The sequence below is a fragment of the Asterias rubens genome, chromosome 20 (assembly GCF_902459465.1).
Source record: "Asterias rubens chromosome 20, eAstRub1.3, whole genome shotgun sequence".
NCBI lineage: Eukaryota > Metazoa > Echinodermata > Asteroidea > Forcipulatida > Asteriidae > Asterias > Asterias rubens.
Genome location: NC_047081.1, coordinates 429,110 through 448,011, shown reverse-complemented (window position 1 = coordinate 448,011; position 18,902 = coordinate 429,110). Strand labels below are relative to the sequence as shown.

Below are 18,902 nucleotides of genomic sequence, written 5' to 3'. Positions count from 1 at the left end.
AAGTATAACTGAATGTGTAATGAGAGAAGTGGTATTTATTTTGTTGAACTACTATGTTCAATGCAGGTGACTTTTTCGCTGACTGGCAGTTTTCGCTTTGTTGTCTTGTAATGCATATAAACAAATTCTGCAAAAATTCAATATGGACATTTTTAAAGTTTCAAAGTCATGGGTTGGGGGGGGGGGGCTAAAGAACTATTTAAAAAAAAAGAACTAAAAACACCTCAGTACTTCTGGTATAATACACATATCTTTAATTACACAATCGAATATTTCTACACAAGAAAGTTTGTTGCAAAGGCAAGTGAAATGTCGCAAAATTGGTCGAACTTTAAGGCTCGGAAATTAAAGAAACAAAACAACAGTCAAAGCTCTGTTTACAATTCAAGAACTCGTTTCATTAGAAGCACATTAAAAATTTAACAATTGTTTTTTGTTATCAGCGACAGTTTCTATTAAAATTATAAGGTGATGCTGTTGACAATCATTTAGATACAAAGATCTACGTAAAATTAGAAGCTTGCCTCAATTTGCATGAAGTGAAAAAAACAAATACACCATCCCCCCCCCCCCAAAAAAAAACAAAAAAACAAAAAACAGTATACATTACTTTACATGGATTTTTTGCTGATGACTAAACGGGAAGTATATACCATTGGAAAAATTCATCTGTTTTTAATTTACAAATTAATATATAAAGAGCAACTCAATAAAGCATCACATTTCAAGAACTCCTTTGGCTAATTATCAAAGAAAACTATTGGATTTTGAATGTGTATTCTGACGTTAAATATAATAAATCAGTTCAAAAATTTAACTTTTCCAATATGATGTGGAGAAAACAATGTCTCAACGTTTCGGGACTGTGTGTGTAAGTGATGAAATATTTTTTAATGATAATTCATATAAAAATATTTGACTTGTACAGATTATGTTCTATTTCTTACAGGTTTCTTAACAGATTTTTCATTAATTATGAATTAATTGGGAAGTGAAACTTAAGCAGTTTTATCTTAAAAACTAAATTGTTAACCTATGTCAGTGTATGCATCGCCAAATTTTTGCCTGAACAAGAAAACTCAAAAATGTGAACTTTTAAAGTCGTCCAAGTTGAACCAAATAATAAAAACGGACAAATTAAATTAAAGTATACAACCTGAAAGTCAGTTTACCCTTTTCAATGTAATCAAGCCAAGTCACAAGAGAGGATATAAATGGGCAACTTATTCCTAGCAGTTTCCATTGAAGAGAAATGAAGAACATTCAGTTTTTCTCTGTGGTTGTAAGATGCAGGCCTTAACATAACCCACGCCACACACAACAATTGCCGTGGTGCTCTCTGCTTTTACTGTGGTGCCCTCTGCAAAGTTCCAACACAAATTTAGCCCCATGGCCTTATACTAGAGGAAAATCACAGTGCCCCTTCAAATACAAGGTCCAAGGCCTGAAGACACCATTAGAAATAATAACTTGTTCAAAAGTGTCTTCTTTTTGCAGGAAGAGCACTTGGTTGCCTCAGAGTTACCCACAAAATATTATGTCTTGTGTGACACGGCCGACATTATAGCGACCTGCCTTGAAATACATAAAGCATAGCGTTAGTATCCACTGCTATTTACAATATTATTCAGATTTAATATAAGGACAATAAAAATTCAAATATTAAGGTTACTTCTGTTAATCTCCTGTCAAATGTAGACACCCACCCCCCCCCCCCCCCCTCCCCTACCCAGCAACAGAAAATTCAACAAAGCGTTGAGCGCTCATAAAGTCGCCATGGAAGATTACCGGAGAAAGGACGCCAAGCAATGAATATTCAAAATTGTGTTAAGAAATCCGATCTAGAAAGTGGGTTTTCTGCCAATTTATTTTCTGATGGTTAAATAAATTCTGCATGGGAATGGGAAAGCATGCTTATTCTCAGACAGCAGAGAGTTTTATGTCAAGCAACATTTGTTCTACTAGGCGGCCAAGAAATTCAACCCAAATCACTTAAATTAAATTTCATCGTTTATGGATTCCACATTTTCAATGTACCCATTTAAAAATTTATCACACTAATTAACGAACCTTGCGAATTATTAATTAATCGGAGAACCAACTCATTTTGCATTTCAAATTTTGCTGTGTACACTTTTATCAAAAATAGTGCAAATGTTTGATTTGTCGGTTGATAATCTAAAAGGGTCCATTAGGGAAGATTTACAATGAAGCTACAGGGAAATCAGTCACTTTTATTGTTGACTTCATTCTTGTTAAACACAAATAACCCTGAGCTGGGACTTTACAAAGCACTGAGATTAATTTAGAGATGAGCTTATTGACCAATCACATGACTGGATATCAGCTAACAAGAAAGACCAGTTACAGGCTTGGTTCCGATTGGCTACCAAACTTTTGTGTTAATTTTGTTTGATGAGAGATTGCCTATCATGACAAGCCCAGATTGCCACTTGAAGGTGAGGGCTACACTTAATTACTGTCACCAGGGGCACGCTACTACCTATTCCTAAGGCTGAAACAGGGTTACCCCCTTCACAGTTGAAAACAAGTACATGTGTAGGCATGGGTGTAAGGATTTCATCAACCAAAAGCAATTATGACACAAACTATAATTCTGAGAAGACCTCAAGTCTACGAAGAACGTTTGTATAAAGCACGTTCAATTATCAGACTTTTCATAAATCCTCACAGAACAAGAAACTCTGTGAAACTCCTGTGGGCTTCTGGTAATCGGTGGAGCCAAGCTGTGTGAAATGGGTGTGGATAACAGTGGAATTATGTTTAACTTACAAACAGAATATATCTCAGCAGATGTGACTGAACGAGGGCGCCCTTCCATAAAGGTCAAGAAGGTTGCTCACTTACCCATACCATAAAACATGAGTCACCAAAGTTTTTACCTCCAAGATGGTGTTGGGACGATAGTCTTATTTACTTTGCAAAGTATGATGTTATTATACAAATCACTATGGCGATGCTAGTAACAGCTCATCTTCAAATAAAGCTAAGCACTTAATTCAGCGTATAACACAAACATGTTGAAACTAACAACAACCATTGTAAATCAAATTCACATTCAGCTCTCTTTACAAACAACGTCCATGCATCTGATAAAAGAAACTAAACAAAGACAAATTGACTGGAGCGAGACTTGAACCAACGACCTCCAGATTTATGACCAGTGCTCAACCAACTGATGAGCTATCCAGCCCTATGTTGACAGTCTCCCAATACCTTTGTTTAGAGTTGCCAAAAACTAACGGCAGAAAATATAATCAGAGTTTACTGTTGAATGACGCGACTGTTTTACCTGAAAAACTTCATCTATAACCCTAGCACAGGAATGAAATCAAAACAAGTATAATTTGATAATCCAATTGCGATCACTTGTTAATAAATTTTTGCTTCGGAAAAAAACGCCAGAAAATTACTGCCTACCCACGATGTCAATATGGGTATTGCGTAGACCAATTGACTTCACACTCTCAAATCAGTTGCAACGCTAAAACCTAAAAGCCGGTAGCCATTTTGGAATATACTTTAAGCGTACCAGACTGCAAGGTGTGAGTAGGGTGCCCTTTACAGTTGCGATTGGTCAATTTAATACAGGGGAGGGGGAGCTTTTGGATCGGATTTTTCAACTTCGCCACTCTATCCCGAGATTACCCTTTTTGGTAGAGGGGAGACTACGTGTCAAAGGTCAGAGGTTATTTAAGCCAGGAGGTTCCTTATCTCTTTGTGCATGTGACACAAGAAGTCAACATAAGATGGTGATGCGTTGGAGCCTTTGTCTTCTACTAGGAAGTGACGGAACCACGCCTCTAGTGTGTCACGTTGTCGGACGAATGTCAGCTGTTGAGGAATCAGAAAACAGACATTATTATTTAGTTTATCAATTACGAATTTAACGTCTATTAGAGCAGTCATTGTTGTTATAATAATAAGTAATTACATGTTTTGTGTACTTTTCTGGATAATCAACAACTCAGCAAGGATTCACTGCTGGTTCTTTAAAAACTGTGGGGCATTCCGGACCCTAATTTTTCAAGTTTGGCCTAAGTCGGCTAAATTGAAACATGGTCCTCAGAATGTCTTTTACCCGAGGTTGACGTTTGGTTGTAAAAGCTCTACTGTGTAATCAAAGCATTTCAAACAGTTCTATTTTCATGAGGTCTTTAATTTTGTGGAAAAAATTATAATTTTAATGAAATGTTTTTTTATACGTATCGACTTACATTCATGATCTACTTTATTGGGTTTTTTAATTTTGTGAATTTAAAAAACTATTTAAAAACTTTGTCTGTGCATATCGGCTGAAATTCAGGCTTACCTTCATGTACCGTGGTCGTCCTTTCCTCAACGTCTCTACAAGCTTCCTAACTCGGAGTGACGTCGGATTATCCACATTGAGTAGCTTACTAGAATCGATATCAATCTGTGCTGGAGAGTGAACCCCAAACACATCCTGTACCCAGTCATTACTGACATGCAGTCCGATCCATAGGAACATCATGTTACCATTCTCAAGGAGATAGACTCCGGTGTCTCGTAGACGATCAACGGAGCTTCGGATTGCTAGGGGGACATCTGTTGAGTTCGGATCAAGGTCATTCTGCAAAGGTAATAGATTCCAGAAGTTCAGGCTTCTGTTCATGGTGCTATATTGGGTTAGTTTAGACATCAATTCAAATATTGGCAACAACAAACAAATGTATCAAATGTAATTTAAGCATTACCTACAGACTACAACAATTGAAATATCATTACATGGGTAAGATACTCTGTTAATTATGATTTGACAAACCTATGTTCCAACACCCCTAGTGTCTTTTCCTAATCCTAACCCTTACCCTAACCCTAATTACCTTGATTTCTTTCCTTTTTAATATGTTTAGTTCAATGTGTACAATGTGCTGACTTGATTTTTGAACTTTCAACTTTTACAACCTGGGAACTCATTGCTTGTATTATTCAAAACTGATTTATCTGAATGCAGTCTCGGGTGCTCTGTAAATGCTCCTTTGGCTTGCTGCCCTGACGGGGTGTAAAAACACTCCAGTTTAACTTACCACTTGGAGTAGTCTTGGGTAGAAATAAACAGCAGTAGATGAGACGCCCATTGATATGACAGTGTCCATCAACCAGCTACGATCATCCGTCGTGATGTCCGTACTACCAGCCAAAGCATCGCTCTTTAAGATACAGTTGATGTATAATGGAAGTAACTTCATACACTCTGGTAGAATCAACTGTTAACGATAACAAGAAATAATGGTGGAAATATTACAAATATGAACGGGCATGAAACTTCACCAATGCAATGAAGGCGATTGCCTCCATGCCCCCTGGCATTGCCCTGGTGCCCTTGAGAATGCTACAGTAGAAGTTTACAATTCTCATAGGGTGCCCTTTACCAAGGAGAAAATGCCTTGGTGCAGGTGCCCTTAGACTATGTAACAAACCACAAGGGAAACCGAATGAGTAAATTTAAACAAAGTTTGGGGTTGGAAAAAGGAAATCAAATAGAATTAGATTTTAACTAAGACCTCCGGATTAACGTGCCGGTGTAGTCCATCAATGGAGACCGCCAACATGATTAACGTAAGATTTACGTGCTCTATCAACTGAGCTCTCTAGCCCACTAGCACTCTCCCTATATTTGTTTAAATTCTGAAATGTCTCTCCCCTATGGTACAAAGCAAAGCTAAAAGCCCACCACCGGAAAAAAGGTCTACAAAGCAAGATTTTAAAAAAGCAAAGAAAAGTAAGAACTGACATGGTCCTACCGAGATTAAATTGGGGTCTGGAACCATGGCATTCTGACAGCAAAACAAATTAGGACATCTGATTATAAATCAGGGAAGTATGACTGAACATTTGACTATAAATGAGGAAATTTTTGATTTTCAAAGCAGGAACACTAGGTATATACTTCATCACATGTGTTGACATGTCGTGGCCAAGCCGTCTATCAAAATAAAGCAATGGTGATTTGGGGGATTTTCAACACTATTTCCAGGAGTTTGGTAGTCTTACCAGCAATAAATCCCTGGAGGATTGGCACTGGTATGTCTTGGGGTTTTTTATCAGTGAGATTTCACATTTTAACTAACCCATTTCTTTCTCTCTTCTTTTGACAAATCCCAATTCTGAAATCTGCTAATATTGTTCTAAAATCCCTTTACGCGAAAATAGATAAGGGTGTGCCGCAAAAGTCTGATGAGTAGGGAGTGTTCTAATTGGGTTCGCAAATTCGTCCACAGGTGTAAATGGGCAGGTCTGGTAGACTAAAAAAAACAATAGGTAATAATACTCTCATGATGGAATATTCCTTTAGTTTGGCGCAAAATTGCGGTGCACAAGATTGTGAACGTATGCCTACGGGAGCGTTCCTTAGCGCCAGTAATCTGTCAGACATCTGCGACACTCCCTTAAGAGGCTTGGGTCATAACTTACTTGGCCTTGAGAGGAAGGGCTGGCGCAGTTACGTCGGTAGCAAGCTAACATATTGGCACAACGATTAGTCAAGTTATCACGGATGGCTTTTGGGTTGGAGTTGAAAACGGCCTTCACAGCTGATAGAGAGCAAAAGAACGAAAAACAACGCAATTTATAGACTTGAAGGTATATATGCGTATGTCTCAGACTAATTTAGCAAATAATGATACAATTGGTGTTGTTTAGGCTTGTGTGGCCAGATTGTCTAGCTCCTTTGGGGACTGCTCGCCAGGGCAACTGTGATAACTGCAGTCACTCTTCATGTGGGCAGCTGTTTGGAAGGCAGCTCAGCACTCACAGGCTGGACTAGCAATCAAGCCCATCCGGTGTGGCGGTTTCAACTTTCCGCTGTGTTCAGTTTTCCGAATGACCAAATACGGTAGCATTACGTCATGCGATGCCTGCGCACAGCAAGCGAAAGTAGTCCATTTTTAGTGCCGTATTGAGTTATCCATTACCCTCCGGTAGCTGTCATGGCGGCGTCCACGAGTCGAGTACAACTAGCGGCAAACGCGTGGATCGTACGAATTGTTTTTTATGCAAGCAGAGTGTGACCTGCCTAAAGTTGTACCAATGAATACATGTAAAGATGGGGCAAGATTATGTGACTACACAGAAAAGAATCGTAATATAAACAATTTGGGGGTCACTGCTGAGAGAACTACAGTACTCGCCAGGGTACTCGCGGCGGTATCTGACAGGTCACCCGGAAAACTGAACACGCCGGAAAGCTAAAACCGTTCGAACAGCGTTTTGATATGTCCGACTACGTCACCCGGAAAACTGAACACGGCGGAAGACTGAAACCGCCACACCGGAACATGTTTGCCCTGATGACCAGTACAGCATCTATTTAATCGGCACCAAGCTGCTCTATCAATTAGAATATGGCCTCTATTTATTCTTCTGGTATACTCACCTTGTTTGGCTAGGAAGTTGATAATAGTATCCATCTCACAGTTCCGATACATATCAGCCATCTGGGTGCAACAGTTGAAGGATTGGTTGATGATTCGAAGTCTCCTCTGACCTGACACACTGGTGTACAAAACTGCAACCTATCAACAAATACATAGTAAATAGTATATCAACACATTGTAGTAGAGGATTTGGTTGGTTATACAACCAGACAGTCACAATAACCTAGGCCTATCAACAAGACAAAATAAATACAACAAAACATTGCAGTAGTTGATTTAGTTGATTATAAAACCAGACATAATATATATAGGCCTATCAATAAAGATGGACAAAATAAATGATATCAACACATTGCATTAGTTGATTTGGTTGATTATGCAACTAGATACAATTACATACTAGGCCTATCAACAAGATGGACAAAATATATCAACACATTGCAGTAGTGGAATTGGCTGATTAAAAAACAAACAAACATCACTAAAAAACTTATTATATCATTGTTTCAAAAGTACACAAGAATACAGTAGTTTAAGTGGTCAATAATAAACAAATTATCACACATTAAATACATTGAATAAAGATGTTCAACCTGTAAACAAGATTAAATAAATATATCAACACTTGCTGAATTGGTTGATATTAGAGCAATCAACACATTTCAGTAGTTGATTTGGTTGATTATATGCAACCAAATACAATTATCATGTACAAAACAGTACAATCAACAAAATGGAATAAGTTCATCTTAGTGGATGAATTCACAACCATTTGAGTGTTCAAAAGTGCATCCTATCACGAGACAGAGAAAATACATCAACACATTTTAAAAGTTGAATTGATTGATCATACAACCAGAAACACTAGTGCATAAAATAACAATGTAATATCAACAAATGGACACAATACATCAACACATTGCAGAAGTGGAATTGGTCGATGACACAACTAGACACACTGAGTGTGGAATACTCAAACATATCAACAACAACAATTCATAAATCAGCACATTGAAGTAGTTGAATGAAGCTGAAAATATGCAACAAAAATGCAATCTATTAATAATAAAATGTTAAAAATATACAAACAAGTTTCAGTAGTTGAATGGGTCAATAATGCAAAATGTTGTGGGTATACAAAACAGCAAAATATCAACAACACAAAATACACAATAATATGTGACTTTAGTGTGCTTTTAACCAGATATACACTGGCATTCATGATTTTTTTTTTTTTCCTACCTGGATAAAGGCCCCAGCATCCTCCGTTAGTTTATCATCATGTTTAATCTCCACGGTGATTGCTTTATCGCTATCAATGGACGCTAATTCAACGTCCGTCGTGTTTGCCATGTAGAAGTTTCCAAAGAAGTCGGTTGGTCTGATACCTGTACTAGTCCGGACCCGGAGGACCGAGTCGAATCCAATGGGCCTTTGGACATTGTGGTTCAGATCATGGATGAAACGTTCGCCGTCATTGGCAGCCTAAAGGGAGTAGAACACACACTGATTACTATAACCCTCCTACTGGGGGACCATTTAATATCAGCAACTGTGGTTTAAGATAAATGCACTATGCACTATGCAATACGACACGTGGTGAATGCAGCTACCGGAACACAGTCAACCCTCCTAGCACTATGCAATACGACACGTGGTGAATGCAGCTACCGGAACACAGTCAACCCTCCTAGCACTATGCAATACGACACGTGGTGAATGCAGCTACCGGAACACAGTCAACCCTCCTAGCACTATGCAATACGACACGTGGTGAATGCAGCTACCGGAACACAGTCAACCCTCCTAGCACTATGCAATACGACACGTGGTGAATGCAGCTACCGGAACACAGTCAACCCTCCTAGCACTATGCAATACGACACGTGGTGAATGCAGCTACCGGAACACAGTCAACCCTCCTAGCACTATGCAATACGACACGTGGTGAATGCAGCTACCGGAACACAGTCAACCCTCCTAGCACTATGCAATACGACACGTGGTGAATGCAGCTACCGGAACACAGTCAACCCTCCTAGCACTATGCAATACGACACGTGGTGAATGCAGCTACCGGAACACAGTCAACCCTCCTAGCACTATGCAATACGACACGTGGTGAATGCAGCTACCGGAACACAGTCAACCCTCCTAGCACTATGCAATACGACACGTGGTGAATGCAGCTACAGGAACACAGTCAACCCTCCTAGCACTATGCAATACGACACGTGGTGAATGCAGCTACCGGAACACAGTCAACCCTCCTAGCACTATGCAATACGACACGTGGTGAATGCAGCTACCGGAACACAGTCAACCCTCCTAGCACTATGCAATACGACACGTGGTGAATGCAGCTACAGGAACACAGTCAACCCTCCTAGCACTATGCAATACGACACGTGGTGAATGCAGCTACCGGAACACAGTCAACCCTCCTAGCACTATGCAATACGACACGTGGTGAATGCAGCTACCGGAACACAGTCAACCCTCCTAGCACTATGCAATACGACACGTGGTGAATGCAGCTACAGGAACACAGTCAACCCTCCTAGCACTATGCAATACGACACGTGGTGAATGCAGCTACCGGAACACAGTCAACCCTCCTAGCACTATGCAATACGACACGTGGTGAATGCAGCTACAGGAACACAGTCAACCCTCCTAGCACTATGCAATACGACACGTGGTGAATGCAGCTACAGGAACACAGTCAACCCTCCTAGCACTATGCAATACGACACGTGGTGAATGCAGCTACCGGAACACAGTCAACCCTCCTAGCACTATGCAATACGACACGTGGTGAATGCAGCTACAGGAACACAGTCAACCCTCCTAGCACTATGCAATACGACACGTGGTGAATGCAGCTACAGGAACACAGTCAACCCTCCTAGCACTATGCAATACGACACGTGGTGAATGCAGCTACCGGAACACAGTCAACCCTCCTAGCACTATGCAATACGACACGTGGTGAATGCAGCTACAGGAACACAGTCAACCCTCCTAGCACTATGCAATACGACACGTGGTGAATGCAGCTACCGGAACACAGTCAACCCTCCTAGCACTATGCAATACGACACATGGTGAATGCAGCTACCGGAACACAGTCAACCCTCCTAGCGCTATGCAATACGACACGTGGTGAATGCAGCTACCGGAACACAGTCAACCCTCCTAGCACTATGCAATACGACACGTGGTAAATGCAGCTACCGGAACACAGTCAACCCTCCTAGCACTATGCAACACGACACGTGGTAAATGCAGCTACAGGAACACAGTCAACCCTCCTAGCACTATGCAATACGACACATGGTGAATGCAGCTACCGGAACACAGTCAACCCTCCTAGCACTGACCGTTCAATATCATCTTCTGTGGTTATAGATATTAATGCACTATGCCAGCCTGCAACGTGACATGAAGTAAATGCATCTAACCAGTCTGGTTTTGATTGATAGATAAACTATGTCGGCCTGCAATGGCAACACGTGGTGAATGCATCAACACAGAACACATAGGTTAGAGGGTGAAATAGACTGTAGCCATTATCCATAATGATATTTAATACACCATTGCCATTAGGTATATAGGTGACAAGACTATCCATACCTGGAAGTAGCTGTATTTATAGCATTGTCCACCAGTCAGTGTTGATATTTGACCGATGGTTGCTACGTCAACGTAGGAGTTGGGGAAGAGAAATAGGTCCACACTGCAGCCTGCCGTTACGCACTCCTGGCCTAGTTTGGTATAAAAGTTGATTTGTGGAGACAGCAACGTCTGGAAAAATAAAAATGAAATCAACAATGTAAGGAAATACACTGCTTGATTGCCTTCATCCATTAACCTTTAGTCTCTAGACATTCTGCTGGGAATTGCCTCAACAATTTAGTCATCTTTATTTCCACTTTGTCTCAAAGTTTCTGATAAACACGCCATCAAATTGTCATCCTGTTTAAAAAAAAAAAAATCCTGCAATAAAAAAAAGTTTATACCGTCGGGTGTGATAAATCGATCAAAACTAGTACTTTTTTGCTTAAATATAATGACCTTCCATGAACTTTGTCTCTAAGTATAAAATTATCTTCTTGATGTATTCAAAGTTACCTTTTCTTTCTCAGTTCCAAGGAGTTTTCTGTCGTCTCTGTTCTTAATTTTTCCGGGAGCATCAGCGATGGGTAGAGAGGCGTGGAAGAGAAACAGCTTCCCTGCTCGATCAGAAGACTAAAGGGAAAAAAATACCGGCAATAATTACAAACATTTTTTCAAGCATTTTGTTCCCTGGCAAGAGTCATTCTCAAAGACTAGGAAAATAAGATGAGATTTGAAGCATTGCGTGGTGTGGTTTGCGCTTATTTTTAAAACCATGTGTATATCTATTTGATGGGTAGATTATGCTCTTTTGAGAACTCGTCTTGCTTTATATTCTACTGGCAGAGTAGATTTTTCTGAATTTGGAAGGCTTCTACTACTATAATGTTCAGAATAATTAGTAGTTTTTAAATTTACCTTAATTGCTTCAAGACCTGCTTGAACCACTGGTCCGAGCATTGTCTCTGTTTCTCTCGTTTCAGCAAACATCTGTGGAATCTGCTCCAGTAAACTGTCAACAAAAACAACAAAAGACTTGATAATGTCTATATCCTTAAGGACTGTGAAGGGAGTAACCCCGTTTTAGCCTCAGTAGTAGGTGCAAAGTGCCCCTGCTGACAGTTGATTTGGGTCGATAGCCCAAATCGTTTAAGTGATGCCCTCATTTTAAAGTGAACAAAATTTAAAATGGGTCTCAAAACTTAAAACATCTCTGTCTTAACGCTTTAAAACTTTGGTGTCTTGTGTTTCAAAATTATCCCCCTACCTCTCGATAACAGCTCTAGATTCAGACAAGTTGACCAAGAACCCATCCAGCAGTGGGAGGAACACATCATGGACGTCCGACACCACCAGCATCTGTGGCTGAGCGAGGGCGCTGTTTAGATTGTAAAAGTGCAGCGATGAGTCGTACGTGACAAAGCCTACGCGTATCATGGATTCCTTCATACCATGCTCACTGGTGGAGACAAGAAAAGACAAAAGTTGCAATGAAATCAGAATAGAAAGCAAGAATGCAATCTCATATTTTGTTCAGTGTTTTACAGACATATTTCATTTGTTCACTCTCAGAAACGCAAACATAATAACTGTACTAGCCAAGAACCCAATGGAGAGAAGACAAGGAAGGAAGTTTCAGTTTTGGATGCAGGAGAAAAAAAACCTAGAATATTAAGGGAAACCCAAGCAGTCAGGTAAACACTGAGAACCCAATCCACATAGTGCCCCGGTTGGATTTGAACCAGGGTCCCAGAGGTGGAAGACGAGGAAAGATACCACTACGCCAACCTGACCACCAGAAACGCATTCAGTCTTACCTTGGTAATTTCTCTAACAGTGACCCAAGCTCTTTACAAAGAAGATGAACCATTCCTGTCTTTATACTCTGATACGTCACATCGATCATGAAGATAAAAGCCGGTGGTTTAGGGAGTTTGTTATTCTTGCAGTAGTCCGCCGTCGCAATATACTCAAATGTTCCTAGAGATAACTCCGGTCTCTCGTAGGCGTCTACTCTGCGACTCATGTGATCAAGGGGCTGGAAGTACTCCGGGGGAACTAAAGCGAGCGACAAGAAATAATTCAAGAATGAGTTGATGGTGTCAGGATTTCATAACTCAGTAAGCACAAAAATCAACAAAGTTAGCAAAAGTGCACAGCCACAATCATGAGTACACTTTTTGTTACAGAGACACCAATGACAAACTGTTGGCGTCGTATTGTCTGACCATTCACTATATTGCACTGTATGTGGTTTTGAATTATAAATAGACAATGCCAGCATGCAATATGTGATAAATGCATCTTTGCATAGCCACATGAACAACAGAAAAATACAGAGTAACTCTTTGCAGATCTAGTATTAACAAACTCAAGCACTTTTTTTGTGATCATTGATACAGCGATTGATTAGTTGATGATATAAATGCTCAGATTATTGTTATATTATTATTATAAATAACATCGAGATAACTGCTACATCAGTGGTTTCAAATTGCTGTTTATAAAATGGACATGAAAAAAATGCATCTCTGAAGGGTTTAAAACTTAAACAAATTGGGCCCAACAAATGTTGCTGTAATAGATTTAATCATAAATCAGCAGGGGCCCAAAGCGCGACTACAACAAAAACTTGACTCACCATCTGTGACACACGTGCAAAAAGCACACGAGAAACGCCGCCCTCCGTCGACAAACTGCATGAAGGGACACATGTATGCTTTGCATCTGTTGCATCGGACTGGGCCGTTGGGGCCATGATCTGCAATGGGTGGAGGTGCCTGTGTCAAGAGCAAAATAATGAGACTTTATCAACAAAGAAAATATAACAAGAGCAGTAGTGTTTGGTAAACAAAAATGCCCTATAAGCTGGTCAGTTTTTACAACATTTGACCTTGGGGTCCAAAAACTAAAACTTGAATTTGGTGCTTTAAATGCCCCGCAAGTGCCTTGAACAATAACATATCAATGCCCTTTACATTAGTGCCTTAGTCTTAGTTCTTGTAATCTTTCTCAGCTCCCTGGAGAGTATACAACCCTGGACTGCCGTGGCGCTCAGAAGGCTTTTTCAAACACAATATCAACCCATTTTATACCCAAGGCTGAAGAGAAGCCAACTTTAAGAAAAGCATCGTGCTCAAGGACATGACTGGGATTCAAAACCACACTCCGTTGACTTGACTATCAGAGCTTGAATTTGATGTTCTAAACCAGTCGGCAATGACACCCTACATCGGAATGGTTGGCAGATTTAACACTGACCTCATTCTCAGGTAGTTCAGCAAACGGAGACACTACAACGCCTATCGGGACCTGCGACTGTTTGATCATATCTTGGGTGCAAGGAATGCTGTACATGGTGGAACGCATAAAACGTGGACTGCTGTTTCCTGTAACAATTTAACAAAATCACAAACCTCACAGTGTCAGTTTCTTCTATTTCTAAGTGAAGGATTTAGAAGGGTTTCGGCTGCCAGGCCCAAATAACCATTGCTTAGCACAGAGTTGGGCATCTCATGAGCTTCCTCTGCATTCACCCACCCCTTACAGTCCAAGTTCTTTCTATATCCAATTGCCATATTGAAGGATTTGCAAGGACCAAGCTCTAGAATGGCAAAGGTCGTGGGTTCAAATCCCACCAGGGTAATATGCGTGTAGAATCAGTAAAGCCATTGGACACTTTCGGAACAGGAAAAATTGTAAAAGTTCACAGATTTACAAATAACTTACAGGGTTTACAGAAGGTAAATATTATTCCATGAAATGCTTTACTTTTTGAGAAAACTTTAAAACAATATCAATTCTCGATATCGAGAATCACGGATTTATTTTAAACACATGTCATCACACGGCGAAACGTGCTGAAACAAGGGTGGGTTTTCCCGTTATTTTTACCCGACTCCGATGACCGATTGAGCCTAAATTTTCACAAGTTTGTTATTTCATATATAAGTTGTGATACACGAAGTGTTGGCCTTGGACAGTACTGTTAACCAAGTGTCCAATGGCTTTAATGCACATCTGTGTATGGGTACAAACAAACAATACAAGAGATACTAAAACTTGTAATGAATGCATTTGTTGAAGGAAAAAACCGAAGCTTGGTGGAAGAAAACAAGAGATTTTACTAAAAAAGTTTCAGGTCTACTCAAACTTTGGGTTAACTCATCAGGCAGGCAAATGAAAACAAAAGAGGGGAAAACCCCTGCATACCTTGATCAATGACCTGGAAGTCCGTTGTCACTAGAGGGGGACATTGTCCTCGGATATTTGTGATAAACTGTTGGTTTCCCTTGTTCTTTCTGTCGTCCTGTATAACTTGAATCTAAAAAGGAATAAAGGAGAATTTCAATTTTATGTCTGGACTCTTGTGTTCAGTGATCATAGAGGGGAAATGCTACATGTTGTAAAAACTGAAGCAGGACTGAAACGGGTACCAGACTGTTATCAAAGAAGTTCAGTAATTTGGACATGCAAACTTGCAACAGAACACAGCAGACCAGTGTTGCCTTTATACTTTGAAAGGGTTCTGGACATTGAACAGGTTCTGGACATCGAATGAGTTCTGGACTGTGAATGGGTTCTTTCCGTAAATGTTTTCTGAACTCTAAATGGATTCTGGACATTGAATGGGTACTGAACTATGAGTGGGGTTTGATCCACACTTACCACACTCGGCATCTGATCAGGGTCAAGCTTCTTCTGTGGTTGCTGAGGCTGCTGTTGAATACCAGGTTGGCCCATTCCAGGATGGGACATTCCTGGTTGGCCCATTCCTGGATTGGCCATTCCTGGTTGGCCCATTCCTGGCTGGGCCATTCCTGGTTGCCGTACACCTGGCTGCCCCATCCCTGGCTGTCCCATTCCTGGCTGTCCCATTCCACTATACTGCTGAGGACCCCCTGGTCTAGGCATCCCACTAGCTGGTGACATCGGGGGTGTCGGACCTGACCCCGATGGTTGATATCCCATACTGCTCGGCTGGGGAGCTCCACCTATCGAGTACGGTGCAGGGGCTCCACCACCAGCGGGCTGAGTTGCATTGTATCCACCACCTTGTTGTGGGTACATCGACGGCGGGGCCATGTTGGTCTGACCTGGTTGCGGGGGGGCATACATACTGGTTGGAGGCTGACCTGGCCTGCTGGCAGGAGGTGGACCTGACATACTTGATGTTGGGGGTGGACCACTCATCATTGGAGGTTGGCTTCGACCCATGTTTGTTGGTGGTGCACCCTGAGGTGGTTAAGATAATAATTGGAAAGTTAGTTTCGTTATCATTGGTATCATCTTACCATAATTAGCCATAAAATTATAATCTGCTCATGAATATTTTACAAAAATTTATCAATCTTTTTGACACCCATACCATCTGAAAACACCATAGCAAAGTATGGCCTCAGTGTAATTCCCGGCCTGACTCACTGACAGGTTGGATCGGGTCTGGGGTTCATGCTGCCTGACTCACTGACAGGTTGGATCGGGTCTGGGGTTCATGCTCAAATCTGGGGATCAGGTTGGCTCAGTGGTTTCTTTCCCTGCATTTCACTTCTGTGAACCATGGTTCGAATTCCACCCCAGACTTGCATGTGGATTGGGTTTTCAGTCCCAAATCTAAAACTGAAGATTTCTTCTCGTTTCCTATGCATCCTTTTGTTGGCGCTAATTGTGCTGATGGATGTGTAATCAAATAAATAAATAAAATTAAATTAAAATAACCACCATTCAATTGTCTACTTACCATTCCTTGGGGGGGTCCTGCAGGGGGTCCTGAAGGGGGTCCTTGGGGTGACCCTTGAGCAGGCCCTTGAGGTGGTCCACTAAGACTCATATTATTCATTTGGTTGGACAGCTGGCCTTGCGTAGCACCATACTGTGGCTGCTGTGGCGACTGTGGCTGCTGTGGCGGCTGTGGCTGCTGAGGCGGCTGTGGCTGCTGTGGTGGCTGTGGCTGATAGAATCCTGGCTGGCTAGATGGAGGTTGGTTAGGAGGTCCAGGCTGAGCTGGAACTCTACCAGATGATAACAAAACATTGAAGTTTTAACAACATTTTGAATTGTTGAGAAGGAAAACATCCAATATTTTCAAAATCACCCCATAATTGGTCTCTATCTGTAGAGTTTGATCTGAAAAATGTATTTCTTCACCAGTGGCGGCAATCAACTTCAGCCCCTTTTTACAGTGGAATTTGAATCTCAATGCCACCCCAGCACGTTGTATCATTTTTTTTTTTCTGCTCAAAATTAACACTAATGACCTTAGTTTACATGTTGTGATTGAATTTAATGTGTCATGTGGGCTGAGCAGTCTAGTGCACTTCAGTTCTGGTTGCTAGGCTATTATTGCAAAGGGGGTTCAAATCCCAGCCATGACACTTGGTTTTGATTGGTCAATGTATGAAGAGGCGAAACCTAATCCCTTGAATAAATTGTACACTTCTCACCTGTTTGGTTGACCACCACTGTACCCCATCGGAGCGCCTTGCGTTGTCGGCGGCATACTACTGTAACCATTTTGTCCTGGTTGGCCGTACGGTTGGTGTTGATTTGACGTAGGGGGTGGGGTACCATGGCTGGATGGACCGTTCATAGCTGGTGCCCCGTAACCCTGTTGCTGAGGAGGATTCCCTCGCCCTTCTCCAAAGGCACCGATTGGTTGTTTGCCCTGGGGTGGTGGGCCCATTGGTGGTGGGCCACCACTACTGGGCGGCGGGGGCTGGGCATTTACCCCTCCTCCGTAATAATTGTTTGGGGCGGGTCCGCCATATTGACTACGATTTCTCCCCGCCTGCGAAGACGGGACACCATAGTTCTGTTGTTGATTATAACCGGCCGGTCCTTGATTATAACTCATGGTTGTGCTACGAAGATGCTCAAATTCTTATTGACGTATCGTCAGAAAAAAAGTACACACAACAGAAACCGCTGTCCAGGAATAACTTTTGATTGATTTTGTAAAAAAAATGAGTCAAAAAGTCGTCAGGAGAGGACCAACAAAACATTCCAGTTTACAACTCACTATGTGAGTTCATCAAGAAATGGTACCAAGTCATTGATATCTTCTTAGATTGTGTCTTTTCCGGTTCAAATGGTAATATTACGTCACCTCTAAACACGTAGCTATAAACACGTAGCTATAAACACGAATTGCTTACCGTACGATTACATTACATGCAGTTAACACACATGTCAAAATGGCCGCCGTCCGGCGTTTTTGGTAGGAAACACTCGGTATTTTACCCTTGAAATTCCTCAAAACAACAACAAAACTGCAGAATGTTACTCACACAATGTGTAACTATGTTCGTGAGAACCCAGAACAAGAACTTTGGATCTTTTCTAGGTTCAAAAGTTGGAAATAATCATCGACTTACGGACTTTCTTAATGCCACGTATGGTTTAGCAGTGACACCGACATCAGGATGTGCACATGCGCAGTCAAGCCACGTAGGCAAGTTTGCTTAGTTGGTTCGCAGACACCAGGGACATTGTCTTTGTGTGTACAGCTGGAAAACGGGGTACCAGTGTCCGTTTTTGTCCTCTTTTGACCCTGAAACTGTCGATTTTTAACAAAAATGAAAAAAAAAACTCTACCATTAAAAAGATTTGTGATGCATTATTGGGTCGCCATATGGGGCTTCCATACGCGTATTTCAAGTGCGACGCCGTGGATCAAAATAAATTAACAATTTAGTGGGCGTTGGGCTCTGATAAAAGTTCAAAACATTTTCAGGTCACTTCATACCTCCATCCATGGCATGCTTCAAATTAGAATGTATTCAATGCAGACGCCTCAAGATTTTTGTCTTTCCTCTAATAATAATAACACTAACAATTATGTAAATCATAAACTTTGACGAAGAT

At 41.2% G+C, this 18,902-nt stretch overlaps 1 protein-coding gene across 1 annotated transcript; it reads right to left on the bottom strand.

Annotated features, from left to right (window-relative positions):
- On the bottom strand, nt 1–18,443 carry LOC117303648 (protein transport protein Sec24C-like). Its single transcript, XM_033787882.1, has 17 exons — nt 17,483–18,443; nt 16,780–17,050; nt 15,708–16,274; nt 15,252–15,363; nt 14,301–14,428; nt 13,681–13,819; nt 12,857–13,097; nt 12,307–12,498; nt 11,958–12,051; nt 11,556–11,672; nt 11,058–11,228; nt 8,664–8,906; nt 7,421–7,559; nt 6,460–6,578; nt 5,073–5,252; nt 4,334–4,615; nt 1–3,855 (listed from the first exon to the last, which is right to left on the bottom strand). Exons 1-17 carry the CDS (start codon nt 17,890–17,892, stop codon nt 3,715–3,717), a joined length of 3,546 nt encoding a protein of 1,181 aa, XP_033643773.1. The 5' UTR covers nt 17,893–18,443; the 3' UTR covers nt 1–3,714.
- Between the last annotated feature and the right edge of the window lie 459 nt (nt 18,444–18,902).